We start from the raw sequence: 20,260 nt of genomic DNA, 5'->3' as shown, positions 1-20,260 counted from the left end.
CTTTACCATCCCCTCTGACCTTCAACTGTCTGATGCAGAACGATCTGTCTTCAGTAAGGGCCTGACCTTTGTCCCCCTTCGCCCACACCTCAGCGAGTTCCGCATTCGCCACGACGCGGAACTATTCTTCTGCCGTCTCCGAGCCTACTTCTTCGGCAAGGACTCTTCCACCCCCACAGATGACCCCTTCTTCCATCTTCAACCCTCCTCCTCTTCATGGACACCCCGCTCTGGTGTTCTGCCTGCTCTGGATCTCTTTATTGCTAACTGCCAACGGGACATCAACCGTCTCGACTTCACCGCACCTTGTTCCCATTCTAACCCTACTCCTTCCGAACGCTCTGCTCTCCACTCCCTCTGCACTAATCCTAACCTTACTATTAAACCCGCCGATAAGGGGGGTGCTGTTGTAGTCTGGCGAACTGACCTCTACCTTGCCGAGGCACAGCGACAACTCACGGATACCTCCTCTTATTTACCCCTCGATCGTGACCCCACTAAGGAGCACCAGGCCATTGTCTCCCACACCATCGCCAACTTTATCCACTCAGGGGATCTCCCATCCACTGCTACCAACCTTATAGTTCCCACACCCCGCACTTCCCGTTTCTACCTCCTACCCAAGATCCACAAACCTGCCTGTCCTGGCAGACCTATTGTCTCAGCTTGCTCCTCCCCACCGAACTCATTTCTGTATACCTTGACACGGTTTTACCCCCTTGTTCAATCCCTTCCTACCTATGTTCGTGACACAACTCACACTCTTAAACTTTTCGATCTTTTAAGTTCCTTGGCCCCCACCGCTTTATTTTCACCATGGATGTCCAGTCCCTATATACTTCCATCCCCCATCAGGAAGATCTCAAAGCTCTCCGCTTCTTTTTGGATTCCAGACCTAACCAGTTCCCCTCTACCACCACTCTGCTCCGCCTAGCGGAATTAGTCCTTACTCTTACTAATTATTTGGCTCTTCCCACTTCCTCCAAACTAAAGGTGTAGCTATGGGCACCTGTATGGATCCCAGCTATGCCTGCCTTTTTGTTGGCTTTGTGGAACAATCTATGTTCCGAACCTATTCTGGTATCCGTCCCCCACTTTTCCTTCGCTACATTGACGCAGCTTCCTGCACGCATGCTGAGCTCGTTGACTTCATTAACTTTGCCTCCAACTTTCACCCTGCCCTCAAATTTACCTGGTTCATTTCCAACACCTCCCTCCCCTTTCTAGATTTTTCTGTCTCTGTCTCTGGAGACAGCTTATCTACTGATGTCTACTATAAGCCTACTGACTCTCACAGCTATCTGGACTATTCCTCTTCTCACCCTGTCTCTTGCAAAAATGCCATCCCCTTCTCGCAATTCCTCCGTCTCCGCCGCATCTGCTCTCAGGATGAGGCTTTTCATTCCAAGACGAGGGAGATGTCCTTTTTTAAAGAAAGGGGCTTTCCTTCCTCCACCATCAACTCTGCTCTCAAACGCATCTCCCCTATTTCAGGCACATCTGCTCTCACTCCATCCTCCCGCCACCCCACTAGGAATAGGGTTCCCCTTGTCCCCACCTACCACCCCACCAGCCTCCTGGTCCAACATATTCTCCGTAACTTCTGCCACCTCCAACAGGATCCCACCACTAAGCACACCTTTCCCTCCCCTCCCTCTGCTTTCCGCAGGGATCGCTCCCTACGCGACTCCCTTGTCCATTCGACCCCTCCCATCCCTCCCCACTGATCTCCCTCCTGACACTTATCCTTGTAAGAGGAACAAGTGCTACACATGCCCTTACACTTCCTCCCTTACCACCATTCAGGGTCCCAGACAGTCCTTCCAGGTGAGGCGACACTTCACCTGTGAGTCGCCTGGGGTGATATACTGCGTCTGGTGCTCCCGATGTGGCCTTCTATATATTGGCAAGACCCGACGCAGACTGGGAGATCGTTTCACTTAATACCTAGGCTCTGTCCGCCAGAGAAAGCAGGATCTCCCAGTGGCCACACATTTTAATTCCACATCCCATTCCCATTCTGATATGTCTATCCACAGCCTCCTCTACTGTAAAGATGAAGCCACACTCAGGTTGGAGGAACAACACCTTATATTCTGTCTGGGTAGCCTCCAACCTGATGGCATGAACATTGACTTCTCAAACTTCCGCTAATGCCCCACCTCCCCCTTGTACCCCATCCGTTATTTATTTATTTATATACACACATTCTTCCTCTCTCTCTCCTTTTTCTCCCTCTGTTCCTTTTACTATACCCCTTGCCCATCCTCTGGATTTCCCCCCCTTCCCCTTTTCTTTCTCCCTGGGCTTCCTGTCCCATGATCCTCTCATATCCCTTTTGCCAATCAACTGTCCAGCTCTTGGCTCCATTCCTCCCCCTCCTGTCTTCTCCTATCATTTTGGATCTCCCCCTCTCCTCCCACTTTCAAATCTCTTACTAGCTCTTCTTTCAGTTAGTCCTGACGAAGGGTCTCCACCTGAAACGTCGACTGTACCTCTTCCTAGAGATGCTGCCTGGCCTGCTGCGTTCACCAGCAACTTTGATGTGTGTTAGTAAAGGTGTTAAATTTGAATATATACAGTGTATGGAATAAGGTAGATGATCTTATAGTGTAGTTATAAATTGGCAGATATGATGTGCGCATCACCGAGTCGTGACTGAAAGAAGATCACAGCTGGGAGCTTAACATTCAAGGACACACATCATATCAAATGGACAGGCAGGTAGGCAGGAGGGGCAGTGGTGGCTCTGTCAGCAAAAAATGAAATCAAATCCTTAGAAATAAGTGACATAGGTTCAGAAATTGTTGAATCCTTCTGGGAAGAGTTAAGAAACTGCAAGGATAAAAAGATCCTGATGGGAGTTACACTCAGGGGCCACTTTATTAAGTACACCCGTACACCCGCTCATTAATGCAAAAATCTAATCAGCCAATCATGTGGCAGCAATTCAATGCATAAGAGCATGCAGACATGATCAAGAGGGTCAGTTGTTGTTAAGTCCAAATATCAGAATGGGGAAGAAGTGACTAACTTTGAATGATTTTTAGAAATTGCTGTTCTGGGGTTTTCACGCAAAACAGTCTCTAGATTTTAGAGAATGGTGTGGAAAAACAAAAAGTGAGCAGCTGTTCTGTACACATAAATGCCTTGTTAATGAGAGAAGTCAGAGGAGAATGGCCAGACTGGTTCAAGCTGACAGGAAGGCAACACTAACTCAAATAACCACGTGTTACAACAGTAGAATGCAAAAGAGCATCTCGTGAGCCTTTAAGTGGATGGACTACAGCAGCAGAAGACCACACCGAGTTCCACTACAGTACCTAATAAAGTGGCCACTGTGTGTAGTACATACAGGCATCTGAACAGTCGTCAGGATGTGAGGTACAAATTACAACAGAAGGTAGAAAATGCATGTAAAAATGTATGTTACAACAGTCATGGAAGATTCCACTATACAGATAGATTGGGGGAAATCAGCTGGATCCCAACAGAAGGACTATGTAGAATAAACCAGATTTGATTAGGGACCTCAAGGTAAAGGAACCTTTAGGAGACAATGATCATAATATGACAAAATTCACCCTGCAGTCTGAGAGAGAGAAGCTAAAATCAAATATATCAGTATTACAGTGCAGTAAAGGGAACTACAGAGGCATGAGAGAGGAGCTAACCAAATTTAATTGGAAAGAGACGTTAGTAGGGATGACGACAAAGCAGCAATGACCGGAGTTTCTGGGAGTAAATCAGAAAGTACAGGGTCGGTTCATCCCAAAGAAGAAGCATCCTGAAGGGAGGATGAGGCAACCATGGCTGACAAGGGAAGTGAAAATAAGCATAAAAGCAAAAGAGGGCATACAATGTAGCAAAAATTTGTGGGAAGATAAACGATTAGGAAGTTTTTAAGAACCAACAGAAGCCAACTATAAAAGCAATAAGGAGAAAAAAGATAAAATATGAAGGTAATCCAGCCATTAATTTCAAAGAGGATACTGTAAGACTTTTTCCAGATATATAAAAAGAGATGAGAGTGGATATTGGACTGCTGGAATATGAAGCTAGAGAGGTAGCAATGGGGGACAAAGAAATAATGGATGAACTCATTTTGCATCAGTCTTCACTGGAAGACACCAGCAGTAGGCCAGAAATTTGACTATCAGGTAAGAAGTGAGCACAGTCACTATTATTAAGGTTCTTGGGAAGCTGAAAGGTCTGAAATCACCTGGACCAGATGGAGTATACCTCAGTGTTCTGAAAGAGGTGGCTGAAGAGAATATGGAAATATTATTAGTGAAAGACTGGAAAATTGCAAGTGTCAGTCCACTCTTTATGAAGGGAGGGAAGCAAAAGACAGGAATTTAAAGGCCAGTTAGGCTGACTTCAGTGGTCACAAGATGTTGGAGTCTATTATTAAGTATGAGGTTTCCAGGTATTTGTAGGCAAAATACACCAAAGTCAACATGAGGAAATGGGAAATCTTACCCGACAAATCTATTTTAATTCTTTGAGGAAATAACAGACAGGATAGACAAAGGAGAGTCAGTGGATGTTGTTAACTTGGATTTTCAGAAGGCTTTTGACAAGGTCCCACACAAGGCTGCTAAACAAGATTACCAGCCCATGGTATCATGGGAAAGATACTCGCATGAACAGAAGACTGGCCCATCGGCGGGAGGCAAAGAGTGGAAAGAAAGGGGGCCTTTTTCAGTTAGCTATTCATGATGAGTGGTGTTCTGCAGGGGTCAGTGTTGGGACCACTTTTTTCACATTATATGTGTCAATAATCTGAACAATATAATTGATGGCTTTGTGGTGAGGTTTGTAGACAACACAAAGATAGGTGGAGAGGCAGGTAGAATTGATGAAGCAAAGAATCTGCAGAAGAATTTGGACAGATTGGGAGTATGAGAAAAAAAGTGGCATATGGAATATAGCATAGGGAAGTGTATGGTCATGCATTTTGGTAGAAAGAATAAAGGCGTAGACTATTTTGTAAACAGGGAGCAGATTCAGAAATCAGAAGTGCAAAGCAACTTGTGCATGATTTCCTAAAGGTTAACTTGCAGGTTCAGTTGGTAGTAAGGAAAGCAAATGCAATGTTGGCATTCTTTTCAAGAGGGCTAGAATATAAAAGCAAGGACGTAACACTGAAGCTTTACCAGGCATTAGTCAGTCTACATTTGGAGTATTGCAAGTAGTTTTGGGCTCCATATCTAAGAAAAGATGCACTAGCATTGGAGAACATCCAGAGAAGGTTCACAAGAGTGACCCCTGGATTGAAAGGATTAACTTATGAAGAGCATTTGATGGCTTTGGGCCTGTACTCGCAGAAGTTTAGTAGGATGGTGGGGAGCAGGGTAATAGAGTATCACTGAAATCTATCAAATATTGAAAGGCTTAGATAGAGTGAATATGGAAAGGATGTTTCCTATAGTGGGGGAATCTAGGACCAAAGGGCACAGCCTCAGATTACAAGGACATCCCTTTAGAACAGAGATGAGGAAGAATTTCTTTAGTTAGAGGGTGGTGAGATTCAGTACCACAAACTGCTGTGGAGGCCAAGTCATTGGGTACATTTAAAGTGGAGGTTGATAAGTTCTTGATTAGTAAGGGCATCAAACATTAAGAGTAGAAGGCAGGAAGATTGAGTTGAGAGAGATAATAAAACAGCTATGATGGAGCAGGCTCGATGGGACAGTTGGCTTAATTCTGCTCCTATGTCCAATGACCTATGGTCTTATTTACTTCCGGGTCGCCTAGGAGCAACTCGAGTAGCAGCTGTACTCTCAATGGATACGATTAAATATTCTCATTTCAGCCTGATACAGCTAAAAAGCACAACTGCTTTCAAGGTCAGTACAATCAACAAAGATGTCTTAATGAACTATCACTGCTTAAAACTAACAGAAACAACTCTGACTGTGGATGGAAGCGTCCACGTAGGAAGTGTGGCTGAGGATCAGGGATACAAGTGTGTTTAAGGAAACGGGGTTTTAAACTCCCAGTACCAACTACCTTGCTGGCAAACGTGCAGTCTCTGGTGAAATCGATGATCTCAGAGCTAGGGTGCTGAATCAGAGGAACATCAGGACTGCATGTGTCCTTTGTTTCACAAAATCCTGGTTAACCCCTTCCATAGCAGATGCAGCAATTCAGATCGACAGGTTTACTATACACTGTCAGGATAGATCTATAGAGTCTCTTAGAAGCACAGGTGGAGGAGTATGCCTCATGGTCAACTCTTCTTGGTACACAAATATATCAGTACTGTCCTAATTCTGCTCACCAACCTGGAATATCTAGCAGTCAAGTGCCGTCCTTCTAACCTACCACAGGAGTTCTCCGGGGTCATTTTTGTAGCAGTATACATTCCACCTCAGGCCAATGTCAATCAGGCTTTAGATGATCTGAGCAAAGGCATCAACATGCATGAAACAGTACATCCTAATGCCTTCACCATCGCTTTGGGAGATTTTAACCAGGCCAGTCTGAAAAAAATCACTAAGCAATTACCATCAACAGGTCGCTTGCAATACTAGAGGAAACACACTGGACCATTGCTACACCACCATTAAGAATGCCTACTGTGCTATTCCACACCCTCACTTCAGGAAGTCTGATCACCTGGCTGTACTTCTACTCCCTGAGTAAAGGCAGAGACTGAAGACTGCACCACCAGTAGTGAGGACCAAGAAGGTATGGATAAGGGAAGCACAGGAGCGCCTACAGGACTGCTTTGAATCGGTGGACTGGACTGTATTCAGGGATTCATCTTTGAACCTGGATGAGTATGCTGCAGTTGTTACCGACTTCATTAAAACCTGTGTGGATGAGTGTGTGCCTACAAAGACTTACTGTACATTCCCAAACCAAAAACTGTGGATAAACCAGGAGGTAAGTCGTCTGCTGAAGGCTAGATCTGTGGCACTCAAGCCTAGCAATCCAGGCCTGTACCAGAAAACCAGATATGATTTGCAGAGGGCTATTTCAACGGCGAAGAGACAATTTCAAACGAGATTGTAGGCGACATTGGATGTACGGCAACTCTGGCAGGATCTACAAGACATTACTTCTTACAAAGCGAAACCCAATAGCATGAATGGCAGCGATGCTTCACTACCAGATGAACTCAATGCCTTCTATGCCCGCTTTGAAAGGGAGAACACAACTACAGCTGTGAAGATCCCTGCTGCACCTGATGACCCTGTGATCTCTGTCTCAGAGGCTGATGTTAGGCTGTCTTTAAAGAGAGTGAACCTTCACAAGGCAGAAGGCCCCGATAGAATACCTGGTAAGGCTCTGAAAACCTGTGCCAACGAACTGGCAGGATTATTTAAGGACCTCTCATTGCTACAGGTGGAAGTTCCCAGTTGCTTCAAAAAGGCAACAATTACACCAGTGCCTAAGAATTTGAGCTGCCTTAATGACTATCGCCCGGTAGCACCCACTTCTACAGTGATGAACTACTTTGAGAGGTTGGTCATGACTAGACCAAACTCCTGCCTCAGCAAGAACCTGGACCCATTGCAATTTGCCTATTGCCACAATGGGTCAACGGCAGGTGCAATCTCAATGACTCTTCACACAGTTTTAGACCACCTGGACAACACAAACACCTATGTCAGGGTGCTGTTCATCAACTATAGCTCAGCATTTAACACCATCATTCCCACAATCCTGATTGAGAAGTTGCAGAACCTGGACCTCCCTCTACAACTGGATCCTTGACTTCTTGACCAGACTACAATCTCTGCGGATTGGTGATAACATCTCCTCTTCGTTGACAATCAACACTGATGCACCTCAGGGACGTATACTTAACCCACTGCTCTACTTTCTCTATACCCATGACTGTGTGGCTAGGCATAGCTCAAATACCATCTATAAATTTGCTGATGATGCAACCATTGTTGGTAGAATCTCAGGTGGTGACGAGACGGCGTACAGGAGCAAGATATGCCAACTAGTGGAGTGGTGCCGCAGCAACAACCTGGCACTCAACTTCAATAAGATGAAAGAGCTGATTGTGGACTTCTGGAAGAGCAAGACGAAGGAACGTACAGAGGGATCAGAAGTGGAGAGAGTGAGCAGTTTCAAGTTTCTGGGTGTTAAGATCTCTGAGGATCTAACCCAGTCCCAACATATCGATGCAGTCATAAAGAAGGCAAGACAGTGGCTATACTTCATCAGGAGTTTGAAGAGATTTGATATGTCAATCAAACACTCAAAAGCTTCTACAGATGGAACGTGGAGAGCATTCTGACAGGCCGCATCACTGTCTGGTATTGTGGTGGGGGGGGGGGAGAGCTACTGCACAGGACTGAAAGAAGCTGCAGAGGGTTGTAAAGTTAGTCGGCTGCATCTTGGGTACTAGTCTACAAAGTATCCAGGACATCCTCAAAGCAGCGTCCATAATTAAGGACCCCCAGCACCCAGGGCATGCCTTTTTCTCATTGTTACCATCCGGTAGGAGGTATAGAAGCCTGAAGGTACACACTCAGCGATTCAGGAACAGCTTCTTCTCCTCTGCCATCCGATTCCTACATGTACATTGAACCTGTGAACACTACCTCACTTTTTTAAAATTAAAATTGTTTTTTACACAATTTTTAATTTATTCAATATACGTACACTGTAATTGACTTATTTATTTATTATTATTATTTTATTTAGTTCTTTTTTTCTATATTATGTATTGCATTGAACTGCTGCTGCTAAGTTAACTAATTTCATGACACATGCCGGTGATAATAAACCTGATTCTGATTCTGATGATAAATTGGACTCACCTGTGTGAGGAACTTGTCTGTGATGAGGTCTGGCAACATAAGGCACTGTGCAAAAAGATTTAGTATCATCTTCTTCATCTACATTTAAAGCAAAACAAGGTTATCTCTTCACTGCCTTTATTGAAACGATCCTAAAAATCATTTTGACCTCTTTGATATATTTCAATCCATTGTTTTCCTTTCTTGAAAACACAAACTCATACTGCACAGAAGACGTCATTCAATCCATTTACCATGTGCTGGTTCTTTAAAAGAGCTATATAATACTCATTTTACTCATACCCATTCTGTCTTACTGATGTCTACACCTCGTGGTTACTCCCTCACACCTCCAAGAAATAAATACACAAATTGCACTGCAGTTCATTCTTAAAACGTGAATGTGTAATTCATGAACAGGGTACAAGTATAAACGTCTGTGCATAAATTTCAGAGCAGAACAATCAGAATAAAAAAGTGACTTTACAGTATTTTTAAAACTCATCCTTCAAGCATGAAAACACTGAACCAGTTGAGCATACATTTAGTTATTACTCCAGCCTTAGCTATGAGTGGCAATTAAAATTGGGATTCTCCCCTCTGAATAGCTTTTTGTTCATCAGATTGACATCTCTTGATTTTTTAAATATATATATGTATATAAAGTCAAATTCCACATGTTCAGGGAGATGTTTAAAGTATTTAATTTCCATGAATAAAACAGTTCTTGGTGCATCAACCATGCCATGCCACCTACAGTAATTGCTTGTATCTTGTGTGTAAAAGCAACTCGTAAATTTAACAATTCTCACAGACGTAGTGAGGAAAGAATATTTAATCTGAATACACTAAACAACAAGCTATACTTTCCAATCCTTACAATAATGGATTAATCAACAGCAAGTTTAAAATACATTTACAACGTAAGTAAATACTTTACCGTCATCCTTCATCTTGCCTGAATCTTCTCCTTCCTCATGCTCAAGAGCATTTATATTCCATTGTGGTTCTACCCGTGGAGCTCTGCTGCCATCCTTCCGCAAAGCAGGAGCAACAAACCAGTCCCTGTGAATGACTTCCAGGATCTTCTCACATGAGAGGGACATGCGGTAAGTGCGGATCCCTTCTAGCAGATCAATCACTTGGGTAATACTAAAAGTAGGAAGTCAGAGAACTCCAGTACTTTGGAACCTCAATAAATGTCAAACATAACTGCAATAGTAACGTTCACTTGCATGGTACCTTTGTAGAAAAATACAGTTCGAATCATAAAACTTAGAAGCAGGCTCATAAGCTCCCTGTATCTATAATGCCACTCAAGTACCCATCCAAACCATACCCATTCACCAGCACTTGGTTTGTAGCTTTCTATGCCTTACCAATTTAAGTGTATGGGGCAACATATTGCTTGGGGTAAACCAAAAGAGGAAACGTAGGACAGAGTATGAATCACGGTGTGACATGAGCAAGGAAGATCAGCCAAGAAATGAGCAACGCCCAAAGGCACTGGAGGAACTCAAATGCAACATCTTTGGATAACTCATTATTACTGATCGGTGTAACTGGAGATCAGGGTCCTTAATGCCAATCGCAGAAAAATATTTTGCTTGAGTGTATGTACATCGGTCTATAGCTGTGATTTCTAAATAAGAAGAGCTTCTGACAGGAAACCAGAAAATTTCCCATAAAATGGAACAACGCACTAATAAAGACATTGTTCTGTATGAACAGGTCTTCCATTAACTCCGATAGCCACTCCTGGTACAACTCATTTGCCCTTTTATTACAGAATAAGTATATGAACCCTGGTCTCAGTCAGTATTCCACAGCCTGACCAGTTGTGAATTAAGACATGAGGCATATAGGGCACCAAGCCAACCTAATGGTCATGGGTCAAAGTAGAAGTTCCACCCTACTGTGAGTGATTATTTTATAATCCAGGTGGTTTCAAGGAATGACAATCTGGAAGTCTGTTAGCTCTGTGAAAGAGAACAAGGGCAGTCCAACATGTTTCAGAGTCAATGAAGTGATGATGATGTCCTACCACCCAGGGCATGCCCTCTTCACGCTGTTACTGCAGGGAAGGAAGTACAGAAGCCTGAAGGCACACACTCAGCGATTCAGGAACAGATTCTTCCCCTCTGCCGTTTCATTTCTAAATGGACATTGAACCCATGAACACTACCTCGCTACTTTTATATTTCTGTTACTTTTCACTACTTATTTAAGTTATTTTTCCCTCAGTATTTATTTATCATGTATTTTTTGTACAGCTACCATAAAGTTAGCAAATTTTTATGACATATGCCGGTGATATTAAATCTGATTCTGATTCAGCTGTTAGCCAATAATGGCAATTGGTTCATGTTTACCAACTATGTAACATAATTAATCTTACTATACTTGTTATCTTTCCTTCTGAGCAATACAGATGTGGTCGGCTGACAACTTATGGGGGCAAACTGAAGTTAAATATAACTGCACTTGTCTTCTCCAAAGAAGCAGTAGAGAGCGTTCATGATCATGAAACTTTGGATTTTTTTTCCCCACTTATTTTAGCAGAATTAAGACCATAAGACAAGAGAGCAGAAGTCAGCCATTCGGCCCATCAAGTCTACTCTGCCATTTTATCATGAGCTGATCCATTCTCCCATTTAGTTCTACTCCCTCGCCTTCTCACCATAACCTTTGATGCCCTGGCTACTCAGATACCTATTAATCGCTGCCTTAAATACACCCAATGGCTTGGTCCCCACTGCCGCCCATGGCAACAAATTCCATAGATTCACCACGCTCTGGCTAAAAAACATTTCTTCGCATCTCTGTTCTGAATGGGCGCCCTTCAATCCTCTCGTACTAGACTCCCCCATCATGGGAAACAACTTTGCCACATCCACTCTATCCATGCCTTTCAACATTCAAAATGTTTCTATGAGGTTCCCCCCTCATTCTTCTAAACTCCAAGGAATACAGTCCAAGAGCAGACAAACGTTCCTCATATGTTAACCCTCTCATTCCCGGAATCATTCTAGTGAATCTTCTCTGTACCTTCTCCAATGTCAGCACATCCTTTCTTAAATAAGGAGACCAAAACTGCCCACAGTACTCCAAGTGAGGTCTCACCAGTGCCTTATAGAGCCTCAACATCACATCCCCCACAATTATCATAACACTGCCCTTCTGACAAGCCTTTTCTATTTCCTGTTGTAATTTGTAGTCCACATCACTGCAGCTGTTTGGAGGCCTATAAATAACTGCCATCAGGGTCCTTTTACCCCTGCAATTTCTTAGCTCAACCCATAAAGATTCTGCACCTTCCCATCCTATGTCACCTCTTTCTAATGATTTGATATCATTTCTTACCAATAAAGCCACGCCTCCCCCTCTGCCTACCTGCCTATCCTTCCGATACACCGTGTATCCTTGGACGTTCAGCTCCCAGAGACATGCATCCTTTAGCCAGGTCTCAGTGATGGCCACAATATCATACCTGCCAATCTGTAGCTGTACGACAAGATCATCCGCCTTATTCCTTATGCTGCGTGCATTTAAGTATAACACCTTAAGACCAGTATTTGGTACTTTTTGCTTTGATTGCACTGCAACTCATCCCAATGGCTGCAAATTTGCCCCATCACCTGCCTGTCCTTCCTAACATCTTTACTGCTCACTATCTTAGATTTATTTCTGTTTTCCCTTTCCTCTGCTCTATCATTCCGGTTCCCATCCCCCTGCCAAATTAGTTTAAACCCTCCCGAACAGCTCTATTAAACCTTCCCGCCAGGATATTGGTCCCCTTCGGGTTCAGGTGTAACCGGTCCATAATTAGAGGTTATACCCAAGATCAACACAGCATCTGAGCTGACACATACTGGTGCTCTGCCAGAGGTACCATCTTTGAAATGGGACTGTAAAACAAGGGTTCTATATTGGTGCAGAACCAGTGACACAGGGTTAATCCTGATCTCAGTGCCGTTGGTGTGGAGTTTCTCCCAAGACCACTTGGGCTTTCCCTGGGTGCTGTGGTTTCCTCACAAATACACATTTGTTGATAATTTAATTGGCCACTAAAACTACCCCTAGTGTACATGTACAGTAGAATCATCAGGAGAGATTGATGAACATGTGAGAGAGGTTACAGGAACATAAGCAGGGGAAATGAAATTGATACTTTGAAAGCCTGAATGGAAGCAACAGACAGAGTAGTTTCATCAGAAAAAATATGAAAAAGATGAATACCTCACTCCATTCAGACATGTCAAAAGAGTCCATGAAACTCTTTCAAAGTAAGACACGAGTCCTCATCAGGTTTCCTGGCTAATTATTATCACTCAACCTAAACTATAAAAATTAGGTTACAGTATCTGGCCATTAGCATGTCACTAGTTGTGTGCCCCATGTCATATACTAATTGCCTGTCTACATTTTAACAATGGCTACATTTTGAAAATGCTTCACAGTCTGCAGAATACTGTGGGCATTCTGAGATTACAAAAGACATGACAGTAATGTGAATTATTTATTTCTCATCGGAACAATGGCAATAAAATGGACAGACATACAGTATATGAACTTACTTTGTGAGATACACTGCACAGACTCCACCTTGCTTGAGGTGAGTGGAGATGACAGGTAAAGCTACTTGAGGGTTTATCATATCCAAACCAACCTGCAAAAGACAGGAAAGTGTAATTCAGCTAGAAAGCAGAATGGGAAGATGAGGATTCAATTCAATGAGCAAAGCTATGAAATAATATGGATGCAAAGAGAATACAGAATTCCCCAAAATAGATCTGTAAGTTGCCTGGCCAAGGTATATAAAATGTCATTAACCACACATGAGATATCGGAGGACTACAGAATAACTAATGTTATTCCACTGTTCAAGAAAGGCTTTAAGAGTAAAGAGGGAAATTATAGACTAGTGATCCTAATGTCATTAGTGGGTACATTACTGGAAAGTATTATAACGGTCAGGATATATAGTCCTGACAAAGGGTCTCGGCCTGAAACGTCGACTGTACCTCTTCCTAGAGATGCTGCCTGGCCTGCTGTGTTCACCAGCAACTTTGATGTGTGTTGCTTGAATTTCCAGCATCCACAGAATTCCTCGTATATAGGATAAGTATTTGGATAGACAAAGCCTGATTAGGACAAGTCAATATGGCTTTTTGTGTGTGGTATGTTATGTCTAACCAACCTTATAGATTGTTGAGGAGGTTACCAGGAAAGTTGATGAAGGAAGGCAGTGGACATTGTCTACCAGGACTTTAGCAAGGCTTATGACAAAGTCCCCCATGGGAGGCTAGTGCAGAAGGGGCAGTAGTTTGGTGTTTAAGAAAAAGTGGCAAACTGGATTCAACAACAGCTTAGTGGGACAGGCCAGAGAATGGTAGAAGATGGTTGCCTCTCTGACTGAAGGCCTTGGACTAATGGTATGTCGCAGGGTTCAGTGCTGGGCCCACTGTTGTTTGTCATCTGTATCAATGATTTGGATAATAATGTGGAAAACTGGATCAGCAAATTTGCAGATGACCACCAAGGTTGGGGGACAGCAAGGAAGGCTATCAAAGCTTGCAGTGGGATCTGGGCAAGCAGGAAAAATGGCAGATGGAATTGAATGCAGACAAGTGTGAGGTATTGTACTTTGGGAAGACAAACCAGGGTAGCACTTACACAATGAATGGTAGGGCACTGAGGAGTGTGGTAGAACAAAGGGAATACAGATCCATAATTCCTTGAAAATTATATCATAGATAGATTGGATCATAAATAGGTGGGCTGAAAGGCCTGTTTCTGTGCTGTAGTGCTCTGTGACTCTAAGTAATAGCATAAGAGAAGCAAATAGTATTTTCACTCTGATAGAATACAGGTATAACAAAATCATTCAAGACATTCATAATGTACAGTTTAGGTGTCACGTTAAAGAAAGCCAGACCTTGACGAGATTAATAGAAGGGTAATGGAACCAGAAGCACAAGTAGAGATAAGCAGATATTTAAAAAATTATTAAATAATTTTATAACAGATTAGTAATGACTTGCCTCAGATTTAATGAGGGAGCACTAATTTAAATATGTTAATAACTGACTATAAATAAGGGTAAACAACAGGAATTCTGCAGATGCATAAATAAGGTCAATAAGATAAATAAAGGTCACATTCTGCAAACACAGTTGGACTGGTTTAGATCAGAAATCTGTTTAGCAGGTACTGAATGAATCACACCTCAACTTCTTAGACAAAGAAATATAGAACCAAATAAAACTACAATAAAAGTCCACAAACAGGTGATTATACAAACATAAATAAGCATAAAGAATGCTAGAATTACGAGGAAAAACACAATAAAAAACAATGAACTGAACCCTAATCCAACATGTGATAAACATTTAGAGGTGCTCCCAGAGCAAACATTCAAGTTAAAGGGTCGGAGACTTGAAGGGAACTTGATTTTCTTTTCCATACAGACAGTGGTTGAAAATGTAACATGCTGGAGGTGGGTATAATCACAACATTTACTATCTAGATGAGCACTGTAGCATAGAAGGCTATAGACCAAGTGCCAGAAAATTAGTCTTAGGGCTTCCCAACCTGAGGTCCACAGACCCCTTGCTTAATGGCATAAAAAACGTTGGGAACCCCAGATAGTTCATAATGGCAGCTTGGATTATAGGACTCTATAACTCTAAACCCACCATGTCTTAAACCTCCTGTGCATTTTTCCAAACTAAGATAGCAACCAAATCCATTTTGTTTCCTTTTCCAGTTTCTCCTTATTAAAGCCATAATATTAATCCTCAGTGTACTATTCATAAGCCTCTGCCAATATTCAGCCACACACACAACAGCACACTAAGTCAGCTCACCTGTAGGAGATGCATCAGCATCTTATGATTTATAGGTCATCTTTAACATAGTAGTACAGCCCAAGTGTGCTGAGGAATTGATACTGAATCACATATTAAGATATATTGAATACAGGGAAGCTGCAAGGGGCACAGAGACTTACAGGGGGAATTCCAGCAATTAAGGTTTAGGTGGCAGACCAGCAAGGGCGCAGCAATATCTGTCCTCCATTGCAACATGTAGAGCTGAGGTTGGATGCTTGAGAATTCTTAGATATCACTACATTCCAAAGCTTGCAAACCACTGATGTTGGAATGAGGACAGACCGAACAGATGCATGCATTTGAATCCATAACACCACAGGAAAGTATTAGTAATATTGATAAGTGACTCACAGCATCGAATATCTTTCCCTGGATATCATCAGTGGCAAAAACAATATCTTTATTAATGAAGTCAACATTATTTGGCCACTCTTTTTCCTGAGCCATTCCATAGGCATTCCGCCAGCACTGAAAATTTCCTTTAGCACGGTTATGGTGATCTTTTCTCACTTCAAAACTATATACATGTCCAGAAGACCACACTGTGAGAGACAGAAAAATATATGAATTATGCTTGAAAACATACTTTGTGCACATAATTTTCTTCTCACTTTTATCACAATGCAGTGAAGATGCAGAAACAAAACCTCCTGAAATTTTAAACTAAGTATACACCACCTTCATTAGATATCCCAAGATGCTCTTCAGGATTTTGGCACAACCAAGTATTGGAGAATTAAATATCAGCACGTTACTCAAAGAAAGGGCTGTGTGATTTCACTCTACATCCATGTGTAATTGAACGGTTCTATAGTCACTAGAGGATGGCTCTTTTTTTCCATCTGGTCTCACCCATGGCTTTTTTTTTTGACATTCTAACTGCACTGACACAACCAACCCAACATAGCAACACACACAAAATGCTGGAGGAAATCAGCAGGACAGATCTGATGAAAGGCCTTGGCCCAAAACTTTCACTGGTTACTCTTTATCATAGATGCTGCCTGACATACTGAGTTCCTCCAGCATTTTGTGTGTGCTGCTTTTGATTTCCAGCATCTGCAGATTTTCTTGTGTTTGTATCTCAATGTAGCCATCTATTAGTTTCACCATCTCATAGTCATAGTCATAATCATACTTTATTGATCCCGAGGGAAATTGGTTTTCGTCACAGTTGCACTATAAATAATAAATAGTAATAGAACCATAAATAGTTAAATAGTAATATGTAAATTATGCCAGTAAATTATGAAATGTCCAGGACCAGCTTATCGGCTCAGGGTGTCTGACCCTCCAAGGGAGGAGTTGTAAAGTTTGATGGCCACAGGCAGGAATGACTTCCTATGATGCTCTGTGCTGCATCTCGGAGGAATGAGTCTCTGGCTGAATGTACTCCTGTGCCCAACCAGTACATTATGTAGTGGATGGGAGATATTGACCAAGATGACATGCAACTTAGACAGCATCCTCTTTTCAGACACCACCGTGAGAGAGTCCAGTTCCATCCCCACAACATCACTGGCCTTACGAATGAGTTTGTTGATTCTGTTGGTGTCTGCTACCCTCAGCCTGCTGCCCCAGCACACAACAGCAAACATGATAGCACTGGCCAGCACAGACTCTTAGAACATCCTCAGCATCGTCCGGCAGATGTTAAAGGACCTCAGTCTCCTCAGGAAATAGAGACAGCTCTGACCCTTCTTGTAGACAGCCTCAGTGTTCTTAGACCAGTCCAGTTTATTGTCAATTCGTATCCCCAAGTATTTGTAATCCTCCACCATGTCCACACTGACCCCCTGGATGGAAACAGGGGTCATCGGTACCTTAGCTATCCTCAGGTCTACCACCAGCTCCTTAGTCTTTTCCACATTAAGCTGCAGATAATTCTGCTCACACCATGTGACAAAGTTTCCTACCACAGCCCGATCTACTTATACCATCTACTTACTGATTTGTCATAAATCACATTTTAACACAGAAATTCACAAAATAAGTCATATTAATTAAATAAATTGACTGCATGGATTCTGTTTGCCTTCACGGTAATTGTTACCATGCATCAACTAATTTATTGTATTTTGAAGGAAAAAAAGTTTCTTTCAATGAACAGATTCTAAGATCAGTTCTTTGTTTATACTGAAATTGATTTTCTTTTGAGTTTGTGCTTCCCAAAGAACAATATAGGGCTACAGAAATAATACTTCGTTCATACAAGGATTAGTATTTCATTTCAAAGATTTTCTGCATATAATTAGACAGTAAATCTTGTTTGCCACAGGGAAATGGAACCAATTACCAGTTGTCACCTAGGAGATAATGGAAAAAGACTATTTTTTTTTACCTTAGTGAATTAAGTTGAAAATACCTCATGCTATTTATGCTGCTGAATGCTAGAATCCTTGCTGATTATATACATTCAATAATGCAAATATATTTAGAGCATTCTAATGATGGCATGTGGCCAAGTGGTTAAGGTGATCATCTAGTGATTTGAAGGTTGCTAGTTCGAGCCTTGGCTGAGGCAGCGTGTGTGTCCTTGAGCAAGGCACTTAACTACACATTGCTCTGCCAAGACACCGGTGCCAAGCTGCATGGGTCCTAATGCCCTTCCCTTGGACCACATTGGTGGCGTGGAGAGGGGAGACTTGTAGCATTGGGAACTCCTGGTCTTGCTCAGGAAACCTTCCAAGGTGCAAATCTCATGGTCTCATGAGACTAACGGATGCCTATCTAAAATGTAAAGATCTTTACAGCAAAGATATGTAAATATATGTAAAAAATATCTTCTATCATAGATTCTACATCAGACCTTACCTGCTCGAGAGAGGAAGAGTGTCATTGCTCCAGACCCTGAACCAGACTCTAAAATACAGTCCCCATTACCAACATCCATCATCGTCAACATGGTTGTAGCATCCTTGAAGAGGAAGAGGGAAAATGTTATAGAAATACTTAGAAATAGTGAATTTTGTAACCTCATCTGGAGAAAGACATATATTTCCTAGAGAGTTAGATAAAGAACCATCAAAATAAATTAACATATTCTTTCCCATTGTAAATTGGTATCATTAACGTACAATTATTGCATTATGTCATTCACAATACAATCTGCTGCTGCAATGGAGTCTTAAACTGGATATGTTCACTGAATGCACTTGAAACTATTTTCTGTAAAATCGATTATGGACACAACTAAATTAATTAGCAATGGATCCACTGGTAAGAGGAGATCATTATTTCATATTAACCTTGGCGGTGACAACTAGATAAATGTAAACGTTTAGGCATGATGTATTGCTTGTGATCTTCCAATGTCCACTGGATTTTGTAATGGTCATTGCAGAGTGGAAAACAGCAAACACACTATAACCGAATGTCAACTGTAAGGTAAATGGTAAAATGAATCCCGACAGGAACACAGGCCTGTAGGTACAAGAAGAACGAGGGGTGACTTCATTAAAACTTGTCAAATGGTGAAAGGCCCCGAGTGGATGTGGAGAGGATGTTTCCTTTGGTGAGAGTGTCTAAGACCAGAGGACACAGCCTCAGAATAGAGGGGTGTCCTTTCAGAACAGAGATGAAGAGGAATTTCTTTAACTAGTGAGTGGTGAATCTGTGGAATTCTTTGCCACTGGCAGCTGTGTAATTAAAATTAGATTTAGAATTTATTTAAATCTTACATCCATCCCACAAGGGAGGGAGTAAAAATCTTTGCGTTATGACTCTGTTGCAATGTACAGACAATGTGAATTTGGAAGTCTAATGGCTTGTAGAAAGAAGCTGTCTCGTAGCCTGGTGGTTCTGGCTTTATTGCTGCGATACAGTTTATGGGGCGATTGGTGTCCCCTATAATCTTCCAGGCCTTTTCTGCACCTGCTGCTATAAGTGTCCTCAATGGAGGGAAGTTCACATCCACAGCTGTGCTGGGTTATCCATACCACTCTCTGCAGAACCCAGAAATCACGGCTGGTGCAGTTTCCATACCAGGCATTGACACAGCCAGTCAGTATGCTCTCAATGGTATATTTAAGGCAGAGGTTGATAGATTCTTGATTGGTCAGGGCATGAAGGGATACGGGGAGAAGGCAGGAGATAGGGGCTGAGAGGAAAATTGGATCAGCCATGATAAAATCCCTCAGCAGACTCGATGGGCCAAATTCTGCTCCTATATCTTATGGTCTTAGGGATAGGCTGGGTTTATTTTCACTGGATTGTAGGAAGGGTTAACCTTATGGAGGTTTTTAAAATTATGAGGTGCATAGATAGGTGGTCAGAATCTTTTATTTCCCCAAGACAAAAGAGTCCAGAACTACAGGGCATAGGTTAAAGTTGAGAAGGGAGAAACTTAAAGGATATCGGAAAGCTAATCTTATTATGGATATTTGGAACGAGTTGCCAGAAAAGGAGATGGTGGCAGATATGATAACAAAGTTTAAAAGGTTTATGGACATGTACTTGGATAGCAATGGCACAGATGTAGGCAATTGGGATTAGCATAGATGAGTGTCTCAGTCACCATGGATGAGGTGGTCTGAAAGGACCCGACTCCATCCTGTACAGTTCTATGATTCTTCTTTGATTCTATAAATTAATATTAAA

General features: G+C 42.2%; 1 protein-coding gene across 2 annotated transcripts in view; it reads right to left on the bottom strand.

Moving 5' to 3' along the window:
* Positions 1-20,260, bottom strand: part of trmt61b (tRNA methyltransferase 61B) — a 40,697-nt gene that overhangs the window by 17,788 nt on the left and 2,649 nt on the right. For both annotated transcript variants that reach the window (XM_072247154.1, XM_072247163.1), the window contains exons 2-6: positions 18,476-18,578; positions 16,013-16,203; positions 13,346-13,437; positions 9,709-9,920; positions 8,790-8,867 (exon numbers count right to left, since the gene is read on the bottom strand). In XM_072247154.1, the coding sequence (XP_072103255.1) occupies positions 8,790-8,867; positions 9,709-9,920; positions 13,346-13,437; positions 16,013-16,203; positions 18,476-18,578 (676 nt within the window). The remainder of the gene's footprint in view (positions 1-8,789; positions 8,868-9,708; positions 9,921-13,345; positions 13,438-16,012; positions 16,204-18,475; positions 18,579-20,260) is intronic.

The sequence above is a fragment of the Mobula birostris genome, chromosome 2, assembly GCF_030028105.1.
Source record: "Mobula birostris isolate sMobBir1 chromosome 2, sMobBir1.hap1, whole genome shotgun sequence".
Lineage (NCBI taxonomy): Eukaryota > Metazoa > Chordata > Chondrichthyes > Myliobatiformes > Myliobatidae > Mobula > Mobula birostris.
Note: the sequence above shows the minus strand (reverse complement) of the source record. Positions and strands in the feature narration are given on the sequence as shown.